Source organism: Halichoeres trimaculatus, unplaced genomic scaffold (genome assembly GCF_033239565.1).
Source record: "Halichoeres trimaculatus isolate MK-OKI-2021-1 unplaced genomic scaffold, fHalTri1.1 fHalTri1_scaffold_53, whole genome shotgun sequence".
In the NCBI taxonomy this organism is placed as follows: domain Eukaryota; kingdom Metazoa; phylum Chordata; class Actinopteri; order Labriformes; family Labridae; genus Halichoeres; species Halichoeres trimaculatus.
In genome coordinates this window covers 42,035-61,541 of record NW_027437232.1, presented here as the reverse complement: position 1 = coordinate 61,541, position 19,507 = coordinate 42,035, and the positions used below count along the sequence as shown (strand labels likewise).

Here is a 19,507-nt window from a genome sequence, read left to right as displayed (position 1 = left end):
CCCCCTCACTATTGAACAAGACCCCAAGATACTTGAACTCCCCCTCTTGGGGAACAGACTCTCTCCCAACCTGGAGTGGGCAGTCTACCCTTTTCCGACTGAGAACCATGGCCTTAGACTTACAGGTGCTGATCTTTATCCCGGCTGCTTCACACTCGGCTACAAACTGCCCCAGTGCAAACTGGAGGTCAGCGTTCAATGAAGCCAACAGGACCATATGATCCACAAAAAGCAGAGATGGGATCCTGAGACCCCCGAACCTGACTCCCTCCGCCACTTGACTGGGCCTAGAAATCCTGTCCATAAAAGTAATGAACAGAATGGGTGACAAAGGGCAGCCCTGGTGGAGTCCAGCCCTGACTGTGAACAAGTTTGACTTAGGACGCGGTCACACTGGTGCCGTAAAGGACATTTGGAAAGGTAAGTGTGACCGCAACAGTGCTGAGCTCAAGCACGATTCGCTTTCGTGCTTTGGCATGCTTCGAAGAGGTGGGCTTCGGCACGGTTTACATGCACGAGCACAAGCAGGCGGACAGCGCGTGCGATCCATTACATATGATCGCCGCGAGCGCATCTCTCGACAATCATTTTAAACAAAGCGGGGGCGTTAGAGGGCTGTGTTGGCCATAAACGACTCACCATAAGTCCAAAAGTTGCAGCAGTGCTCTCTGTGTATCATTGTGCTGACACTGATGAGATCATGCTTCATGTAAACAGATGCTTCACGATGACATAGGCGGGTTGTGCACGTGTATGATACCCGCTAAAGTCTGGTTCATATTGGGGTAGTGTGACTGCTGGCCGTACTCTCCAGCTGGAAAACAGAGCTGTGGGGGGGCAATCGTGCTTAAGCACGGCACGGTTTGGATGGTCAGTGTGACCGCGCTCTTACTGTTGGGGATACGGACCAAGCTCTCACTCTGGAAATACAGAGACTAAACTGCCTGTAACAACGGGCCATCTACTTCATATTCACGAAGCACACCCCACAAGATACCTCAGGGGACAGAGTCAAAAGCCTTTTCCAAGTCCACAAAGCACATGTGGACTGGTTGGGCAAACTCCCATGCCCCCTCTAGCACCCTTGCAAGGGTATAGAGCTGGTCCAGTGTTCAAAACTTACATTGTACTCAGCCAGGCGTTCCCAGCAAACCCTCACTCTTCATTTAGGTCTGCAAGGTCTGTCCAGCATCTTCCCCGCCATCTGATCCAACTCACTACCAGGTGGTGATCAGTTGACAGCTCTGCTCCTCTCCTCACCCAAGTGTCCAGAACATATGGCTGCAGATCAGGTGATACTACAAAGTCGATCATTGATTTGCAACCTAGGGTGTCCTGTTGCCAGGTGCACTTATGAACACCCCTATGTTCGAAAATGGTGTTAGTTATGGACAAACTGTGACTAGCAAAGAAGTCCAACAACTGAACACTGCTCTGGTTCAGATCAGGCAAGCTGTTCCTCCCAATCACGCTCCTCCAAGTCATGCTGTCATTGCCCACATGAGCGTTGAAATCCCCCAGTAGGACAATAGAGTCTCCAGTTGGGGTGTTTTCCAGCACCCGTCTCAAGGACTCCAAAAAAGGTGGGTACTCTGAGCTGCTATTTAGTGGGTAGGCACAAACAACAGCTCAGGACCCATTTTCCCACCCTAAGGCACAAAGAAGCAACCCTTTCTTCCATCGGGGAAAACTGCAACACGCAGGCAGAGAGCTGGGGAGCTACAAGTAAACGCACACCTGCTCACCTGGAGCAACGCCAGCAAAGAAGAGAGTCCAACCCTCCCGAGAAGATTGGCCCAAGCTATGCGTTGAGGTGAGCCCAACTATATCTAGCCGGTATCTCTCTCACTCCTGCACCGGCTTAGGTTCCTTCCCCATCAGAGAGGTGATGTTCCATGTCCCAAAAGCCAGTTTCCGTAACCTGGGATCAGGCTGCCAAGGCCTCCGCCTTTGACAACCGCCTGATCCACATTGCACCGGACCCCTATGGCTCCTCCTGCAGGTGGTGGGTCTACAGAAGGATGGACCCATGTCACCCATTTGGGCTTGGCCCGACCAGGCCCCATGGGTGAAGGCCCGGCCACCAGGCACTCACCTGCGGGCCCCAACCCCAGGCCTGGCTCCAGGGTGAGGCACTGGTGACCCTCCAGCCAGGGTGAACTGAATCCTGTTAGTACTCATCACTAGGGGTCTTTGACCGCTTTTTGTCTGGCCCCTCACCGAGGACCTGTTTGCCTTAAAAAACCCTTCCAGGAGCGGTTGCCCCCTGACAACATAGCTCCTAGGATCATTGAGGCACTCAAACCCTTCCACCACAATAAGGTGGTGGCCACGGAGGTGGACATGGAATTTGTACTTCGAAATACTCCTGTCTTTTTCAAAGGAAGTACTTTAGTACTCTAACTTGAATAACATTTAGACTAATCCTCTTTTCTTTGTAGCGGGGTAAGATGTGACCATGAGGATCAACATTTTGACTCAAGTAGTGGAGTGGAGCTTTGTCCACCACTGCTGAAAGCAGACACACTGAACTCTTTTGATCATTGAGAACAGCATGTTTACAGCTTATTGTCAGCTATCAGCTTTCAGTTCTTCTCACTGTCAGAGCATCACTAGCTTCATCTAGTGCTGGCCACTCTACTGTTGTCCACGGTATACTGTGGGCCAACTTCATTATGATATGGAATTGAAGAACAGCGGTAAACTGTCATATCTCATGTTATTCCCCTTCCACAAGCTCTTGTGCTGGCTATTCAGCTCCCATTGCTCTTAGCGCGCTCTGGTCCCACCGCCTGTTCCACAGTGATGTGGTGGGGCCCCCTATCAGCTGTGTCTCGTCCTTACATGGCATGTCATTAACAGATGTTATAGATGTTGGTCCATCATCCCTCTTCACTGAGGTGTTTGAGTCTTGGTTGCGTGTGCCGTGCTCCATGTGTGTGTCAGCGCTGAGCGCTCTGAGCCTCTCAGCAGAGCAGAGAACCACGAACAGTTTAACACAGTTTAACTGCGCCTGTAGTTTCCATAGTAACAGCAATAAATCTTCATGATTCAAACACTAACACTTAATCAATATGACTTTTGTTCCTGCAAAGACGTGAACATGGAAACACCTGTTTATTTCTTCTGCTCTTGGAGTCTCTCAGTGTGCAGCAGGTTGGCACTGATGCGCTGTTTCGGAGCACACCATCATATTCATGAGAGAATTGAAATGAAATTGTTGTAAACAGCGTTGGTTTCTCTGTTTTATTGCTCCTTAATGTAGATTATCAGACATGCCTGTCCAGCTTTGCTGCTGACTAAAGAAGCAGTTCATGGCCTTTGCAGAGCTAACAGAGTGAGCCCATTATGCTAATGTCAGCAGCTAAATACAAGGTGAACCAGGTTTCCTGGCCCTGTCTCCTGCTGGCCAATGTTGCGGCACTCTTGTTCCATGCTGATTGTCTCACAAAAGCACAGCTAAATAAGGCTCTAGTTTTCATCGTGTCGTAAAATGGCGCTACCTCCGCTGCAGAGCCGCAGCTGGCTACGAGGCGCTCACCACTTAGTGTATTAGTCCGCGCGCGCGCGCGGCGTGCCAGATATAAACAAATGCAGGTAGTCTGCCAGGACGCAGAGACACGATGAGAATTAGAGCCTTATTTAGCGGTGTTTCTGTGTGAAAGTAACACACTGAAAATTCTCTCAATAAAGCGTGAATGCAGACTGATATCAGATTTTTTCGGTGGGAGTCCGTTTATTTGTGTTTTTGGTCAAGTAAAATATGGCCCCGTCTGACTGCAGAGGAAACCGGCTGACGAGCAGGGAGGGGGTGTTGGGTGCGAGCGCTCTGGGCTTCTGCTGCACAAAAACACTGCTGTAGGGGTAATTTCTGCCCTAAACCTTGTGAAAGGACCCAACTTGTTCCATCCCAGAGTATCACTTTAATGGATAAGCGCCTAACTGTAGCTGTGAGTGAGTGAGGAGAAAAGAGAAGATCTAGTTGGCAGAACGTGAAGAGAAATGGCGGAAAGTAATGGAGAAGACTGTGTGGTTGCTGGATTACTTGAAACTCCGTTTTTTTTTTTTTTTTTTATATCGTAATTTTTTAATTGTTTGAAGTTGTGTTAGGTGTTGCAGTGTTCAGGCACATGATAAATTAATAATCCCACAAAACTATCAATATACTAAACTTCCATGTCACATGATTCTGGCTATTGTTTTTATTTCTTTTTTTGATTGTTTATTGCCACGTGTGGTCCCATGGTCCTACTGAAGGCCCAGTGGCTGGGGCCACGGTTCGCCACTGGTGAAACGTCTGTTTGCATGAAGCGTGATCTCATCAGAGGCAGCAAAATGAGACACAGAGAGCACTGCTGCAACTTTTATGGACTTTTAGACTTCAAGTTGTTTTTGCCCGACACAGCCCTCTAACATCCCCGCTTTGTTTAAAATGACTGTCGAGAGATGCACTCGCGGTGATCATAAGTCGTGGATCTCACGCGCTGTCCGCCTGCTTGTGCTTGTGCATGAAGTAAACCGTGCCAAAGCCCACCTCTCTGAAGCATGCCAAAGCAGAGAAGTGAATTGTGCTCAAGGACGGTTACCGTCACACTGGCCATTGAAAACGTGCTTTAGGGCTGAAGCCTGCTTAAAACCCTTCAACCCCACATATTTTTACTCACTGTGGTCTCATTTTTCTCTGTGAAGTGAAGAGCAGCACCTCTATTGATTCAGGGCAAACTGAGGCTATAGGCTGATGAAACTCAATTATGTCTTTATGCAGTGTAACAAAATTTTAAAGCTGTACTCCATTAGAAAAAAGAGAAACGAAAATTGAATTTAGTGTTGGCAGCCTGTCAGCACTCCTGATCGGTAAAAGTAGTGAGTTTATGTAAAACACAGATTGATAAAGACAAAAAACTTAAGACATTTTCTCTTTCATTTGAGGTTTTTTAGTAAGTTTTACAAAACCACTGAAGAATTTTAGTCATTCTTTTATGTCAGTGAAAAGACTTCAACAAAGCCTGCTGATGGGTTTCTACTGAAGCTGCCACACGAGAAAAAAACACTCATCAGTATCACATTACAATGTTATAGCGACTCAGAAGGTTCTTCCAGAGCCGTGAAGAAGAGAGCAGAGAGGAAACTGCAGTTTATCACATTGAGATTCAGCCACAGTTTGAATGAAGCTGGATGTGGGCGTCTTCTTCTTCTCGGATCTAAATATACAGCTGGCTGTGAGCTGCAGAGTGAGGTGCTGCTTCTAAAGCATGGTGGATCTGTACAGCATTTTCACTCAGAAACAGGAGAAACACCAAGTTGTTTACAGGTTTCACTGATCCTGTGAGAATGAATCACACCAAAAACTGATGTCAGGGGGTCATTCTTAAATTACCAGAGCATCACACGTCATACTAATCCTGTGAGAATAGGGATAATAATAATAAACTGTGGTCTATGCTGATACTTTCACCATCTTCAAAACGACCAAGGGACAAGTTTCTGCCACTGTCCAGCACTAGCTCAATCCATAGTGATTTGACGTTGTAACTGGAGGGTTGCTAGTTCAAGTACCTGCATGGACCAAGATTAGGAACTAGGCTGAGAGCTGAAAAGGTGTCAGTCCTATTCCTTGAGCTTTGTCAAGGTGAGCAAGGCACCAAACCCCAGCTCAGTGGTGTATGCTGATTTGGACAAAAAGCTTCTGCTAAATAAAATTGTTGAACTGAATTTTTCTCTTTTCTCAGACGAACTGTCAAAGATATATGAGTTCTTTAGAAGAACAAGTTTGCTTTTGCAGATTTCAGTCCAGCGCACAGGGAGCAGAGTCTCCAGGACCCAGCTGTGTGTCCCTGAGGAGTGACTGGTCCAGAACTGGTAGTCTAAACCTCTTTGATGAACCTGGACCCACAGAGCCACAGTAAGACCCTGGAGCTGTTTCCTCTCCTGAATGTTTGTAGAAAATGCGAGCACGGCTGAAACCCTGAAGTCTTTGCTAGTTCCTGTCTGTCTCCCACAGCGGGGAGTCTTCCCTGTCTGATGGGAGCAGAGGGACAGATGTGGATCAGTCGGTGAGTTCAGCTCTGTGAAAATGAAGGCTCTGACTGTGAAGTAGCCACAGACAGTCAGACAGTGTGAGCTTTGTGTTGATCACAAGACCACAAGGAATGTCTGCCTGTGATTGATCAAACAGTCAGACAGGAAAAACAGGATTTGCGTTATGAAACTAAGAGGCTTCAAATCAAACACATCACAGACTGAAGGCTGAATTCATCCAGACAAAGAAGCTAACTTGAACTTCTTTCTCTCTGACCCAGACCAGGACCTGGAGCTGAGACAGGCCATCCGAGCAGCCCTGAACAAAGGAAGCCTGTACACCTGTGTGTGAAGAGGTGTGAAACACAAGGTTAGGATTGAAGAGGCTGACATGATTCAGTCACACAGCACAAAGATTTTTAGGATTATCAGTACATTTCAAAGCCAGGTGAAATGTAACCTGATGCTTTGTCTGCTCCAGCAGATCTCTCTGCTGTTTCTTCTTTGATCTGTTTTCTCCTCTGAGAGAAAACTCAAAGCCAGAAGAACTCAGAGCTGACATGTCTGACTTTGATGAGCTTGTCCTCTGTCTCTTCATTCACTTTCTTCTCTCTTTTCTTTTTGCTTTAGTTTGCACACATGGACACAGAGAGCTGAGAGGACTCTGTGCACATCTTTTCATATTGATGAGCTAATGGAAACGATCCCTTCATTTTCACATTCTCTTTGTTTGTCTCACTCTGATTGGTCTTTTTCAGAGCCAGCTGAACTGCAGGAGCTTTTCAATGAACACAAGGTGAGTGTGAGGAGGAGATGTGAACGTGTGACTGAAGGAAGTGATGAAACAGGAAGTGGAACCCTCCTCAACAGGATCTACACTGAGCTCTACATCACAGAGGGACCCAGTGAAGATGTGAATACCCAACATGAGGTGAGGCAGCTGGAGACAGCCTCTAAGAAGGAGATCCTCCAGGACACTCCCATCAAGATCCAGGACATCTTTAAAGCCTTACCTGAGCAGCAGAAAGTCATCAGAGTGCTCCTGACAAACGGCGTGGCTGGGATTGGAAAAACTTTCTCAGTGCAGAAGTTCACTCTGGACTGGGCAGAGGGCTCTGAAAACCAGGACCTCAGTCTGTTGGTCCTGCTTCCATTCAGGGAGCTGAACCTGATCAAAGACGAGCGCTACAGTCTCCTAAAGCTGCTCCATGTTTTCCATCCAACATTAGAGAAGCTGAGAGCAGAGACGCTGGCTGTCTGTAAACTGTTGTTCATCTTTGACGGCCTGGACGAAAGCAGACTGTCTCTGGATTTTCACAGCACTCAGCGTGTGTCTGATGTCACACAGCAGTGCTCTGTAAAGGTGCTGTTAACAAACCTCATCCAGGGGAACCTGCTTCCCTCAGCTCTGGTCTGGATCACTTCTCGACCTGCAGCGGCCAATCAGATCCCTCCTTCACACGTGGACAGGCTGACAGAAGTACGAGGCTTCACTGACGCCCAGAAGGAGGAGTACTTCAGGAGGAGGTTCAGGGATGAAGATGAGTCCAGCAGAATCATCTCACACATCAAGACCTCCAGGAGCCTCCACATCATGTGTCAGATCCCGGTCTTCTGCTGGATCACTGCTACAGTTCTGGATCACATGATGAGCACAGAGCAGAGAGGAGAGCTGCCCCAAACCCTGACTGACATGTACTCACACTTCCTGCTGGTTCAGACTCACAGGAAGAAGAAGTACGCTGAGGCTCATCAGACCAGCCCTCAGGAGCTGATGGAGGCTGACGGAGAAGTTCTCCTGAAGCTGGGCAGGCTGGCATTTGAACAGCTGGTGGAAGGAAACATCCTGTTCTACCAAGAAGACCTGGAGAGCTGTGGTCTGGATGTCTCAGAGGCTTTGGTGTACTCAGGAGTTTGTACAGAGATCTTCAAAAGAGAGAGTGTGATCTTCCAAGAAACAGTCTACTGCTTTGTTCATCTGAGTGTTCAGGAGTTTCTGGCTGCAGTCTACACCTTACACCCTTACACATATGGAGACTTTGTGGAGGAAATCTCAACTGTGGCAGACCTCCTGGAAGAAGCTATGAAGGAAGCCCTGAGCAGTGAAAACGGCCACCTGGACCTGTTTGTTCGCTTCCTTCATGGACTGTCTCTGGAGTCAAACCGGAGACTCTTAGGAGGTCTGCTGGGTCACACAGACAACAGTCCAGAGATGATCCACACAGTCATCAACAACCTGAAGAAGATGAACAGTTATTGGGTCTCTCCTGACAGAAGCATCAACATCTTCCACTGTCTTATGGAGATGAAGGACCCCTCAGTCCATCAGGAGATCCAAGAGTTCCTGAAGTTAGAGAGCAGATTAGAGAGGGTACTCTCTGAGATCCAGTGCTCTGCTTTGGCCTACATGCTGCAGATGTCAGAGGAAGTTCTGGATGAGTTAGATCTAAAGAAGTACAACACGTCATGGGAGGGACGACGAAGACTGCTTCCAGCTGTGAGGAACTGCAGGAAGGCTCGGTAAGTTTCTCTGAGATCAACTTTACACTGTAAACCCCGAAGTCCAAATTACTCAACTGGATTGAGCTATGAAAATTTTAAAATTGTTAGTAAGTTCAATTTACTCAAGTGTCTGAGTTTTCAGTGTTGAAACTGATGATTTATCAGTAGATTTAACTTTTGTTACTGTTTACGTAAGCACAACTTAAAATCATTAGTTTCTGTGAGTGTGTTTTGTAACCGTGAGTCAGAAGGGGGCAGAGTCGATGTGAGACCCTGCTGAACTTCTAGATGTGCAGCAGTGGCACCAGCTGTTTGTGCTCCACCTGACACGGACCATTTGTCTGTGTGTCAGAGCATGGACTGTTTGTCTGTGCTTTTCATGGCATGGACCAGCTGTCCTTGCTCCTTGTGGCATTGATCAGCTGTCTATGCTCTACCTGGTATGGGCTGGCTTTCTGTGTCTCCCAAAAAATAGATTTCACACTTAAACTCAGAATTTGGCATTAGGCAGTCTGCAGAAGTCAATAGGTACAAGACCCATGACCATGGAGCATAGATCACCAGTCAGTGCTGTGGGGCTCAAACAACCTGTGGCCCCTGAGGAATAATGTATCAATGTACAGTGGGGTCTCATATCTACTTCCTTCACTCCTCAATCACAGTTACTAAAGTTATGAAATTAGAACTGATTTTTTTGTAACCATGAGAGAGGAGGGGACGCTGTGGATATAAGACCCAGCTGAGCATAAACTTTTTATAGTGCAGAACAAGAAAACAAGTTATCATAAAGCATTACTTAAGTTGCATTTACTTAAAAAAATCCCAAGGAACCAAGTAATCTAGCTGTATTTACTGGTTTTATTTAAGTTAGCATTCAATCAATCAGTCTTTATTTGTATAGCGCCAAATCATAACAAACGTCATCTAAGGACACTTTCCAGAAACATTAACAGGTCTAGACCTGTGAATGTCAATGGAATTTTATTAACAGAAACCCAACATCAAGACAAGATAAGGAGTCTTATCTCATCTTACCCCACCATGAGTACAGTACTTTGCAGCATCTAGTAAGTTAAAATGGCAAGAAAAAACTTCACTTTAACTGGCAGAACCAGACTCATGTTAGACCGACATCTGAGGAGACTGTGATGGGTTAGATGAGAAAGATAAAGGGGCCGTTTACACGACAACGGTTTTAGGGTGAAACGCAAAAGTTTTGTTGCGTTTCAGCCTTGTGTTTACACGGAAATGGCGTTTCAGCCGACCTAAAACACAAACTTTTGAAAATGGCCTCCAGAGTGGGATTTTTCTGAAAAGCTGCCTACACCATTGCCATGTTAACAGTCAGCCGGCGTTTTCAGTGGAAACGCTGACGTCACACTCAGCGTATACAACAGGACAACAGTACCGCTGTTACGATCGCCACAAACTACCGTGTTGTGCTTGAGCTGCTCATTGTGCTAAATCTGCTGACTGTCTTCATACAAAATGTGCATCTCTTGCTCCACTTTTGCACAATACACCAGATAATCGGCTCAACTCTACTTTGGTGGAGATCTCCCAAAAGCTGCTTCTGGACAAGACAGTTATAGCACTACCTGCAGGCCTGTTATGCTTACAGCGTTTTCACCGATCCAGAGGAACCTACAAGACAAACTCAGAGCCTCCCAGAGAGGTGTATGGTCAGTAACTATAACAGGACAGTAAGACTAGAAGTTAGACTGACAGATAGAGAGAGGGAAATGGGAGCTCTGTGTGTCAGTTTCACCCCGGCAGTCTGAACCTATAGCAGCATGACTAAGAGCTGGTTCAGACCTAATCCAGTTATAACTATGCTTTATCAAAAAAGAAAGTTCCAAGTCTACTCTTAAAGGATGAGACCGTGTACGCCCTCGGACTTCAACCGGCAATTTATTCCAAAGAAAAGGGGGGCCTGATAAGTAAAGGCTTGACCTCCCATACTACTTTTAGAGACCCTAGGTTTCTAGGAGTAGACCTGCATGTTGAGAACGCAGTGACCTAGGCAGATAACACAGAACAATTAGCTCTTCAAGCTCGGATGGTCAATGCCATTAAGCGCTTTGTAGGTCAGAAGAAGAATTTTAAACTCTTTCCTAGATTTTACAGGTAACCAGTGTAGAGACGCTAACACTGGAGAGATGTGCTCTCTCCTTCTAGTCCAAGTCAGTACCCGAGCTGCAGCATTCTGAACCAGCTGAAGAGTCCTAATAGACTTATTAGGACAGTTGGATGAAAGAGAGTTACAATAGTCTAGCCAAGAAGAAACAAAAGCATGGACTAGTTTCATTGTCCAAGATGTGTCTAATTTTCTTGATTTTAGGAAGATGAAAAAATGCTGTCCTTGAGACCTGTTGGAAGTGAGAGTTAAAGGACAGGTCCTGATCGAAAAGAACTCCCAGGTTCCTGACAGTGGTGCTGGAAACCAAGCTGATGTCGTCCAAGGCAGTGATGTTGTTCAAGAAAGCCTCTCTGAGATACTTAGGCCCAAGACCAATGACTTCAATCTTCTCTGAGTTCAGCAGTAAGAAGTTTCTGCTCATCCATGACCTTACGTCTTTGAGGCATGCTTCAAGTTTAGATAAGCACTTGGTTTCTCCAGGCTTCATTGACAAGTAAAGCTGAGTTACTCTAGCATTACTTTACCTTTTGGAGGCAACAAGTTTCCATATTTCTCTTTTGAGAAAGGTCAACATGTTATGTTTAACAGTGATATACAGCATTTTTTAAACATTACCAAATATTTTTATTTGCAACAAATGGGCATCAGGTTTATTTGATTGAAGACATTCAGTAGGATGATTTTCCATGATAATTGTAACTACTTCAGATGTTGAGTTAAATTAACTTAAGGTTTTATATTTCATTTCTTAGTTTTTTTTAAGGTAACAGGTTTAAATCATTTCAACGAAAAACTCAACTTATCTGGGTTTACAGTGTACAAATCAGTCTGATAGAAGAGTTTTGATGTGAAAATAAAAAATAAACAGACTTTAAATCCTGATTCCTCTGGAGAAGTCTAAAATGATGTGTTTTGTCCCTAATGTGTTTCAGATGGTTTAGACTCTGATCTTTCTGATGACGTAGTCTAAACAGGATCTGATCCACTCTGATCTCATCAAACATATTCATGGTTTAAAGAGTCCTCTCTTATTCTAACTCACTTTATTACAGACTTTCACAGTGTGACCTCTCAGAGATTCACTGTGAAGTTGTGGCCTCTGCTCTGAAGTCCAACCCCTCCCATCTCATAGAGCTGGACCTGAATCACAACTATAAACTGGGGAATTTAGGAGTACGTCTGTTGTCAGGCGGCCTGGAGAGTCCACACTGCAGACTGCAGACTCTGAGGTCAGTTCACTGACTGAAGCTCAGTCTTTTGTTATCCAGTTTTTCTTTTAATCTTTTTCTGAGCTTTCACTTTTATTTGTTTTGTACATTTTGGGAGCTTTTCTGAGCATGAAAGTCAAAAAGTCTCTCAGCGCAATGTTTACCATGAGTGCTGAATTCTTGTTGGTGTAAGGGAAAGTGGAGGCATGAGGAGTTGGACTGGGCAGGTTTTCGGGCTGCCTCAGACTCACATTTGGTTCAGTCCCTTAAAGTAGATGAAGTCAGAACTAACATCCACTTGATGTGAAGAACTCAGACTGCTGAAGCTTCTTATTTGTCTCAGAGAAACTAATGAAGTCGTTCGATCTCTGCCTCCACTCTTCCTCAAAGAAATGCTCCTACATGTCTTTGCTTCAGATTTTCCCACAATTCCTCCTGACGGTGGAACGCGTGGAACGCATGCGCCAACTGCGGTGGCAGCTAGTTCGAGCAGCTTGAGTTTGTACTAAAGTATGTAAGTGAAACTGCGTTTTATTTCTCAAGATGTGCATGTTTAAGTACTCAAGAGATGAACTGCTTCGGCTGGGATACACTTCGGCTGGTATTAAGCATTGGATCCCGCCGGAGATAAAGAAACCTTTCCGCGGCTGCCGAGCAGGAGCCAAACTGAAGGCACGGAGGTGGCGGTACAAACCATTCATACCGTCAGTTATTATGGGGAACGTAAACTCTCTATCAAATAAGATCGTGGAGTTGGAGGGATTGGTTAAGACTGACAGAGTTTACCGTGAGTGCTGCCTATACTTTTTGACGGAGACTTGGCTAGCGGATAGTGTCGCCGATTTGCTTGTCAATGTAACCAGCTTCACAGTGATACGGGCGGACAGAGATACGGAGACGTGTGGTAAAACAAAGGGCGGTGGACTTGCCTTGTTGGTGAACAACAGGTGGTGTCACCCTGAGCACGTAACCGTGAAGACAAAGATCTGTTGTCCCGATGTGGAGCTCCTGTTGGTTACTTTAAGACCATACTATCTGCCTCGGGAGTTCTTGTTGTTTACATCCCACCACTAGCAGAAGCGTGTGACGTCATCCAGGAAGCTGTCGCAGGAATTGAGTCACTACACTCGGATGCATTGATTTTAACATAAGGGGACTTCAATCATGCTGACGTATCCTCTTGGCAAGTCCGACCACAATTTGATTCACCTAAGACCATCATATACACCATGTGTGAAGAGACTGCCCATTACAAGTAGATCTGTCAGAAAATGGACCCCAGAGTCTACCGAAGCTCTGAGAGACTGTTTTACATCTACCGACTGGAATATACTTATGGGCTCCGGAGGGGACAATTGTGACCTCAGTAGAGCTGTGGACTGTGTCACAGACTACATTAAGTTCTGCACAGATGTGGTGGTGCCCGTAAAGAACATCCGCTGCTTTCCAAACAATAAACCCTGGATTATGAGGGATTTAAAACAGGTTTTGAACAAGAAGAAGGAGGCGTTTAGGAGTGGTGATTGGGACAGGCTTAGAATGGCGCAGAAAGAGGTGAAGAGGAGTACAAGGAGGGCAAGGAAAGCCTATAAAGAAAGACTAGAGAGGAAGTTACAGAACAACAGCACACGAGAAGTGTGGAGAGGCATGAGGGCAATCACAGGCTTCAAAGAGAAGGGGAAAGGCTACACCTGAAAATGCCCACATAGCGAATGAATTCAACCGTTTCTACAACAGGTTTGACTCCACCCCTTCTACATGTACACCCAGCGGCTACTCAACATCTGCTGCTGCTGCCTCCTGCCCTGCTCCACCCAGCAGCTACTCCACATCTGCTGCTGCCTCCTGCTCTGCACTGTCCAGCGGCTACTCCACCTCTGCTGCCTCCTGCTCTGCACCACCCAGCAGCTACTCCACCTCCGCTGCTGGCTTCTGCCCTGTTCCACCAAGCGGCTACTCTATCTCTGCTGCTGCCTCCTGCTCTGCACCACCCAGCAGCTACTCCACCTCTGCTACTGCTGCTGCCTCCTGCCCTGCTCCACCCAGCAGCTACTCCACCTCTGCTGCTGCCTCCTGCTCTGCACCGTCCAGCAGCTACTCCACATCTGCTGCTGCTGCTGCCTCCTGCTCTGCACCGTCCAGCGGCTACTCCACATCTGCTGCTGCTGCTGCCTCCTGCTCTGCACCGTCCAGCAGCTACTCCACATCTGCTGCTGCTGCTGCCTCCTGCTCTGCACCGTCCAGCAGCTACTCCACCTCCGCTGCTGGCTTCTGCCCTGTTCCACCAAGCGGCTACTCTACCTCTGCTGCTGCCTCCTGCTCTGCACCACCCAGCAGCTACTCCACCTCTGCTACTGCTGCTGCCTCCTGCCCTGCTCCACCCAGCAGCTACTCCACCTCTGCTGCTGCCTCCTGCTCTGCACCGTCCAGCAGCTACTCCACATCTGCTGCTGCTGCTGCTGCCTCCTACTCTGCACAGTCCAGCAGCTACTCCACCTCTGCTGCTGCCTCCTGCTCTGCTCTGTCCAGCAGCTACTCCACATCTGCTGCTGCTGCTGCCTCCTGCCCTGCTCCACCCAGCAGCTACTCCACCTCTGCTTCTGCCTCCTGCTCTGCACCGTCCAGCAGCTACTCCACATCTGCTGCTGCTGCCTCCTGCCCTGCTCCACCCAGCGGCTACTCCACCTCTGCTGCTGCTGCATTCTCAATGGATGTGGTGCCCATTGAGCTAAGGAGGGTTCGCATAGGGAAGTCTGCTGGACCTGATGGAGTAGCACCTAGGATCCTGAGGGACTGTGCTTCTGAGCTGGCAGTGCCTCTACAAACCATCTTCAACCGTAGTCTTCAAACTGGATGTGTCCCTGCTCTATGGAAGACCTCATGCCTTGTACCAGTGCCCAAGGTAGCAAGGCCGGCAGGGATGAAGGACTACAGACCAGTAGCCCTGACGTCTGTTATAATGAAGACTATGGAGAGGCTACTGCTCCGACTGCTCAGACCTCAGGTAGAGCAGGTGCTGGACCCGCTGCAGTTTGCTTACCAGGAGAACATGGGGGTGGATGATGCAGTCCTGTACCTGCTCCACCAGTCTTTGTCATTTCTGGATGGGACTGGGGGCTATGTGAGGCTTATGTTTTTTGACTTCACTAGTGCTTTTGACACAATTCAGCCTCAGAGGTTAAAGGAGAAGCTGGAGAGGATAGGTGTGGGTCCCATCTTTGTCAGGTGGATTTACAACTATCTGACAGACAGGTTGCAGTATGTCAAGCTGGGGACCAGTGTTTCACAAACCCTGGTGAGCAACACTGGGCACAGGGGACAGTACTGTCTCCTTTTCTCTTCACACTTTACACAGCGGACCACACCTACAGGTCCACGGCATGCCACATCCAGAAATATTCTGACGAAACGGCTGTAGTGGCATGTGTGGAGGGAGGGGACGAATGGGAGTACAGAGGAGTCATCTCCTCTTTCACAGAGTGGAGCAGGAGTAAAGGTCTGATCCTGAACACAGCAAAAACCAAGGAGATGATCATTGACTTCAGCAGGAGGCCCTCACATCAACCAATCACCATTGATGGTGAGACAATGGAGGTGGTTAAAACATATAAGTATCTCGGAGTTCACCTCGACAACAAGCTGGACTGGTCTGTGCAGGCAAACTCCCTTTACAAGAATTTTCTGAGGAGGCTCAGGGCCTTTGATGTGAGCAGGGACATGCTGCACATCTTTTATCAGTCTGTTGTAGCCGGTGCAGTGTTTTTCAGGGTCGTCTGCTGGGGGAGCAGTATGACCTTGAGGGACAGGAACCGGCTCGATAAGGTGTGTTTTTGTGATGGGGAGGAGGGTGGACTCTGTGGGGAAGGATGCGGACTCTCATGCAGGGCATCCTGAGTAACACCAGGCACCCACTACACCAATGTCTGTCGGCTCAGAGGAGCAAACGCAGTGACAGGCTCCTGTCTCTAAGGAGTAGAACAGAGCGGTTTAAGAAATCTTTTGTTCCTGCTACTTTAAGACTGTATAACAGCTCAGTCTGAACATGTGCACTTCTTTTATCTTTTTATCTATTTATATTTATATAGTTAGTAACTTTTTTTTAACCTGTTTTTGAATGAGTATGTGTGTGTATGAACAGCTGCTGAACAATTGAATTTCTCCTACAGGGGATCAATAAAATATTTGTCTATCTATCTATCTATCTAATAATAATAATAATAATACATTTTATTTGAGGGCGCCTTTCATGACACCCAAGGCCACCTTACAACAAAAGATAAAAGCAACATTATAAAAACATCATTAAAACAAATCATCAGAATAAAAGCAAGTGAGGTGCAATGTTCAATTAGAGTGAGTAGGCCAGTTTAAACAGATGAGTTTTGAGTTGAGATTTAAACAGATTGATAGAGTCTGACTGTCGTATGTGTGGGGGGAGTGAGTTCCACAGTCTGGGTGCTGAGCTGCTGAAGGCTCGGGCACCCACGGTTGTGAGGCGTGAAGTGGGGATTGTGAGTAGTCCAGCAGAGGTTGAGCGGAGGGTGCGAGAGGGAGTATATTCATGGAGTAGGTCACAGAGGTATGAGGGGGCTAGGTCATGCAGAGCTTTGTAGGTGAGGAGAAAGTTCTTATATTGAATACGGTATTTGACAGGGAGCCAGTGTAGTTGGATGAGAACAGGGGTGATGTGGTCCGAAGATTTTGTGCGAGTGATGATACGGGCAGCCGAGTTCTGAATGATTTGCAGTTTATTGATGAGTTTGGTGGGGAGACCGGTGAGGAGGGCATTGCAGTAATCAATTCGGGAGGTGACAAATGTGTGAACCAGAATTTCAGTGCTGGATTGGGACAGTGTTGGGCAGAGTCTGGAGATGTTGCGAAGGTGGAAGAAAGCAGTCCTGGTGATATTTGAAATATGAGGTGCAAATGAGAGGGTGCTGTCCAAAATGACGCCGAGGCTCTTGACCTGGGGGGAGAAGGGTATAGGGAAGCCGTTGATGATGATCGGAGGAACTGGGGTGCATTGTGATCTGGTGAGGGTGGATTTGGAGCCGATGAGCAGGGCCTCTGTTTTATTGCTGTTGAACTTCAGGGAATTCCTGCTCATCCAGCTCCGAATATCTTCCAGGCAGAAGATGAGGGAGGTGGGAGGGATGGCAGCGGTAGGTTTGGATGAGATGTAGACCTGAGTATCGTCGGCGTAGCAGTGAAAGTGGACCCCATGGTGGCGGAGGATTGTGCCCAGAGGTAGGAGATAAATGATGAAGAGAAGTGGACCCAAGACTGACCCCTGGGGAACACCCAGTGAAACACCCAAACATCCTGACTTATGGTTCCCTAGCTGTACAAATTGTTGGCGGTCGGTGAGGTAAGATGTGAACCAGGAATGTGCAGCACCAGTGATCCCAATGCCAGCCAGGCGGTCCAGGAGCAGTGGATGGGAGATGGTATCGAATGCTGCACTGAGATCGAGGAGGATGAGGATAGTGAGTAATCCAGAGTCAGCTGCACAGAGGAGGTCGTTGGTGATTTTGACCAGGGCTGTTTCAGTGCTGTGTTTTGGACGGAAGCCAGATTGGAAGGGTTCATGAAGGTTGTTAGTGTCGAGGTGAGATTGCAGCTGTGCAGCAACCACCCTTTCAAGAGTTTTGGCGATGAAGGGGAGGTTGGAGATGGGACGGTAACAATTAAGATCGGCAGGGTCAGCACTGGGTTTTTTCAGGATAGGTGTGATTGCTGCCAGCTTGAGAGCGGGGGGTATAGTACCAGTGATGAGGGAGGAGTTAATTATGTTAGTGATCATGGGGGTAATGGATGGCAGACAGGCTTTGAGAAGGGAGGTGGGAAGAGGGTCGAGCTGACAGGTGGTGGTTTTGGCTTTATGAATGAGTTCGGAGATGGTGTGTTCTGAAACTGGGGTGAAGTCAGAGAGGGAGCTGATGGGATGTTGGGCAGTGGTGATCATCCAGGGTGGATCATTTGAGGAGGTGCAGCATGAGGCCAGTTCTTGGTGAATGATGTTGATTTTGGAGCTGAAGAAATCCAGGAAGGCAGTGCACTGATCAGTGGAGATGTTTGGAGAGAGGGTTTTAGGGGGCTGGAGTAGGTGACTAACTGTGGAAAAGAGGACTCTGTTGTTGCCTGTACCAGTGTTAATGAGATTTGAGTAATATGAGGATTTTGCTGTAATGAGGGAGTTCTTCAACATTAGTTGAAGATGATCCATGTACATCTGGGAGTGTACAGTGAGTCCAGTCTTTTTGTACAGTCGCTCCAGTTGACGGGTAAGGTTTGGGTTAGGGTTAGGGTTAGGGTTAGGTTAGGGTTAGGGTTAGGGTTAGGGTTAGTTAGGGTTAGGGTTAGGGTTAGGTTAGGGTTAGGGGAGGGAAAATTTTGGATCACGCCATCCGAAGGATGGCGTGATCATGCACACGCCATCCAGGTCACCACGGGTCCAGGTTGGGGTTGGGGCGGGTTCTGAAAATTAGGGTTAGGGTTAGGGTTAGGGTTAGGGTTAGGGTAGGGTTAGGGTTAGGGTTAGGGTTAGGGTTAGGGTTAGAGTTAGGGTTAGGGGTTAGGGTTAGGGTTAGGGTTAGGGTTAGGGTTAGGGTTAGGTTAGGGTTAGGGTTAGGGTTAGGGTTAGGTTAGGGTTAGGGTTAGGGTTAGGGTTAGGGTTAGGGTTAGGTTAGGGTTAGGGTTAGGGTTAGGGTTAGGGTTAGGTTAGGGTTAGGGTTAGGGTTAGGGTTAGGGTTAGGTTAGGGTTAGGGTTAGGGTTAGGGTTAGGGTTAGGGTTAGGGTTAGGGGTTAGGGTTAGGGTTAGGGTTAGGGTTAGGGTTAGGGGTTAGGGTTAGGGTTAGGGTTAGGTTAGGGTTAGGGTTAGGGTTAGGTTAGGGTTAGGGTTAGGGTTAGGGTTAGGGTTAGGGTTAGGGGGGGGGGTTAGGGTTAGGGTTAGGGGGGGGGGGGGTAGGGGTTAGGGTTAGGGTTAGGGTTAGGGTTAGGGTTAGGTTAGGGAAATTTACAGTGACACCCCCCGGTTCATCAATCGACTGGCCGGTTGAATGGGAACGTCAAGGGCTTGCACGGGCCGGCGCGTATTGTCTATCCATGGTTCCTTGTCAATAACCTTGACCCTCTTTGGAAATGGAGCAGTTAGAGGTGAGAGGGAGGGAGATGAAGGAGCGTGTGTGGAGAGATGTGTGTGTCTTTGTGTGTACATGTATGTGGTGCTGGTGTTGGGGGTGGGGGGGGTTTGGGGGGGGGCAGATGGTGGGATATGGTTTTCATGTTTTGGGTTCATATTTTTAAGTGCAAAAGGCTTCAAGTTCAAATGGTTGAGTTTAGGGTCAAGGGCTGGATTATGGTTCAATTTTCATAAAGATCCCAAATTTGGTTAAGCTTAGGGGTAAGTTTAGGGTTAAGGTTTTTCAGATACAGATTATGAACTTGGTGTGACTGGTATGGTTTGGGCCTCAAGATAAAATGGTTAAGTTCGGGGTCTGGGACTATGTAATGGTTGTATATTCCTAAAAAAAGGTTATTTTAGGGTTAGATTATAAACTAGGTGTGACTGGTTCAGTTTAGGCCTCAAGTTCAAATGGTTGAGTTTAGGGTCAAGGGCTGGGTTATGGTTAAATTTTCA

At 47.4% G+C, this 19,507-nt stretch overlaps 1 protein-coding gene across 1 annotated transcript; it reads left to right on the top strand.

The window, feature by feature from the left end:
- The first annotated feature begins 320 nt into the window (after nucleotides 1-320).
- Nucleotides 321-10,931, top strand: LOC141786598 (NLR family CARD domain-containing protein 3-like). Its single transcript, XM_074665197.1, has 5 exons — nucleotides 321-420; nucleotides 2,003-2,127; nucleotides 2,254-2,386; nucleotides 6,777-8,538; nucleotides 10,862-10,931. The coding sequence occupies exons 1-5, from the start codon at nucleotides 321-323 to the stop codon at nucleotides 10,884-10,886; spliced, it is 2,145 nt and encodes a 714-aa protein (XP_074521298.1). The 3' UTR covers nucleotides 10,887-10,931.
- The last annotated feature ends 8,576 nt before the right edge of the window (nucleotides 10,932-19,507 follow it).

What these genes read in the sequence shown, in the direction of transcription:
- LOC141786598 (XM_074665197.1), top strand. Translation starts at nt 321, where the DNA reads ATGGGTGACAAAGGGCAGCCCTGGTGGAGTCCAGCCCTGACTGTGAAC. An exon ending in ACCCCAGGCCTGGCTCCAGG is followed by an intron (nt 2,128 to 2,253) that starts GTGAGGCACTGG and finishes AAACCCTTCCAG; the next exon opens with GAGCGGTTGCCCCCTGACAA. An exon ending in AGGAACTGCAGGAAGGCTCG is followed by an intron (nt 8,539 to 10,861) that starts GTAAGTTTCTCT and finishes TCTTGATTTTAG; the next exon opens with GAAGATGAAAAAATGCTGTC.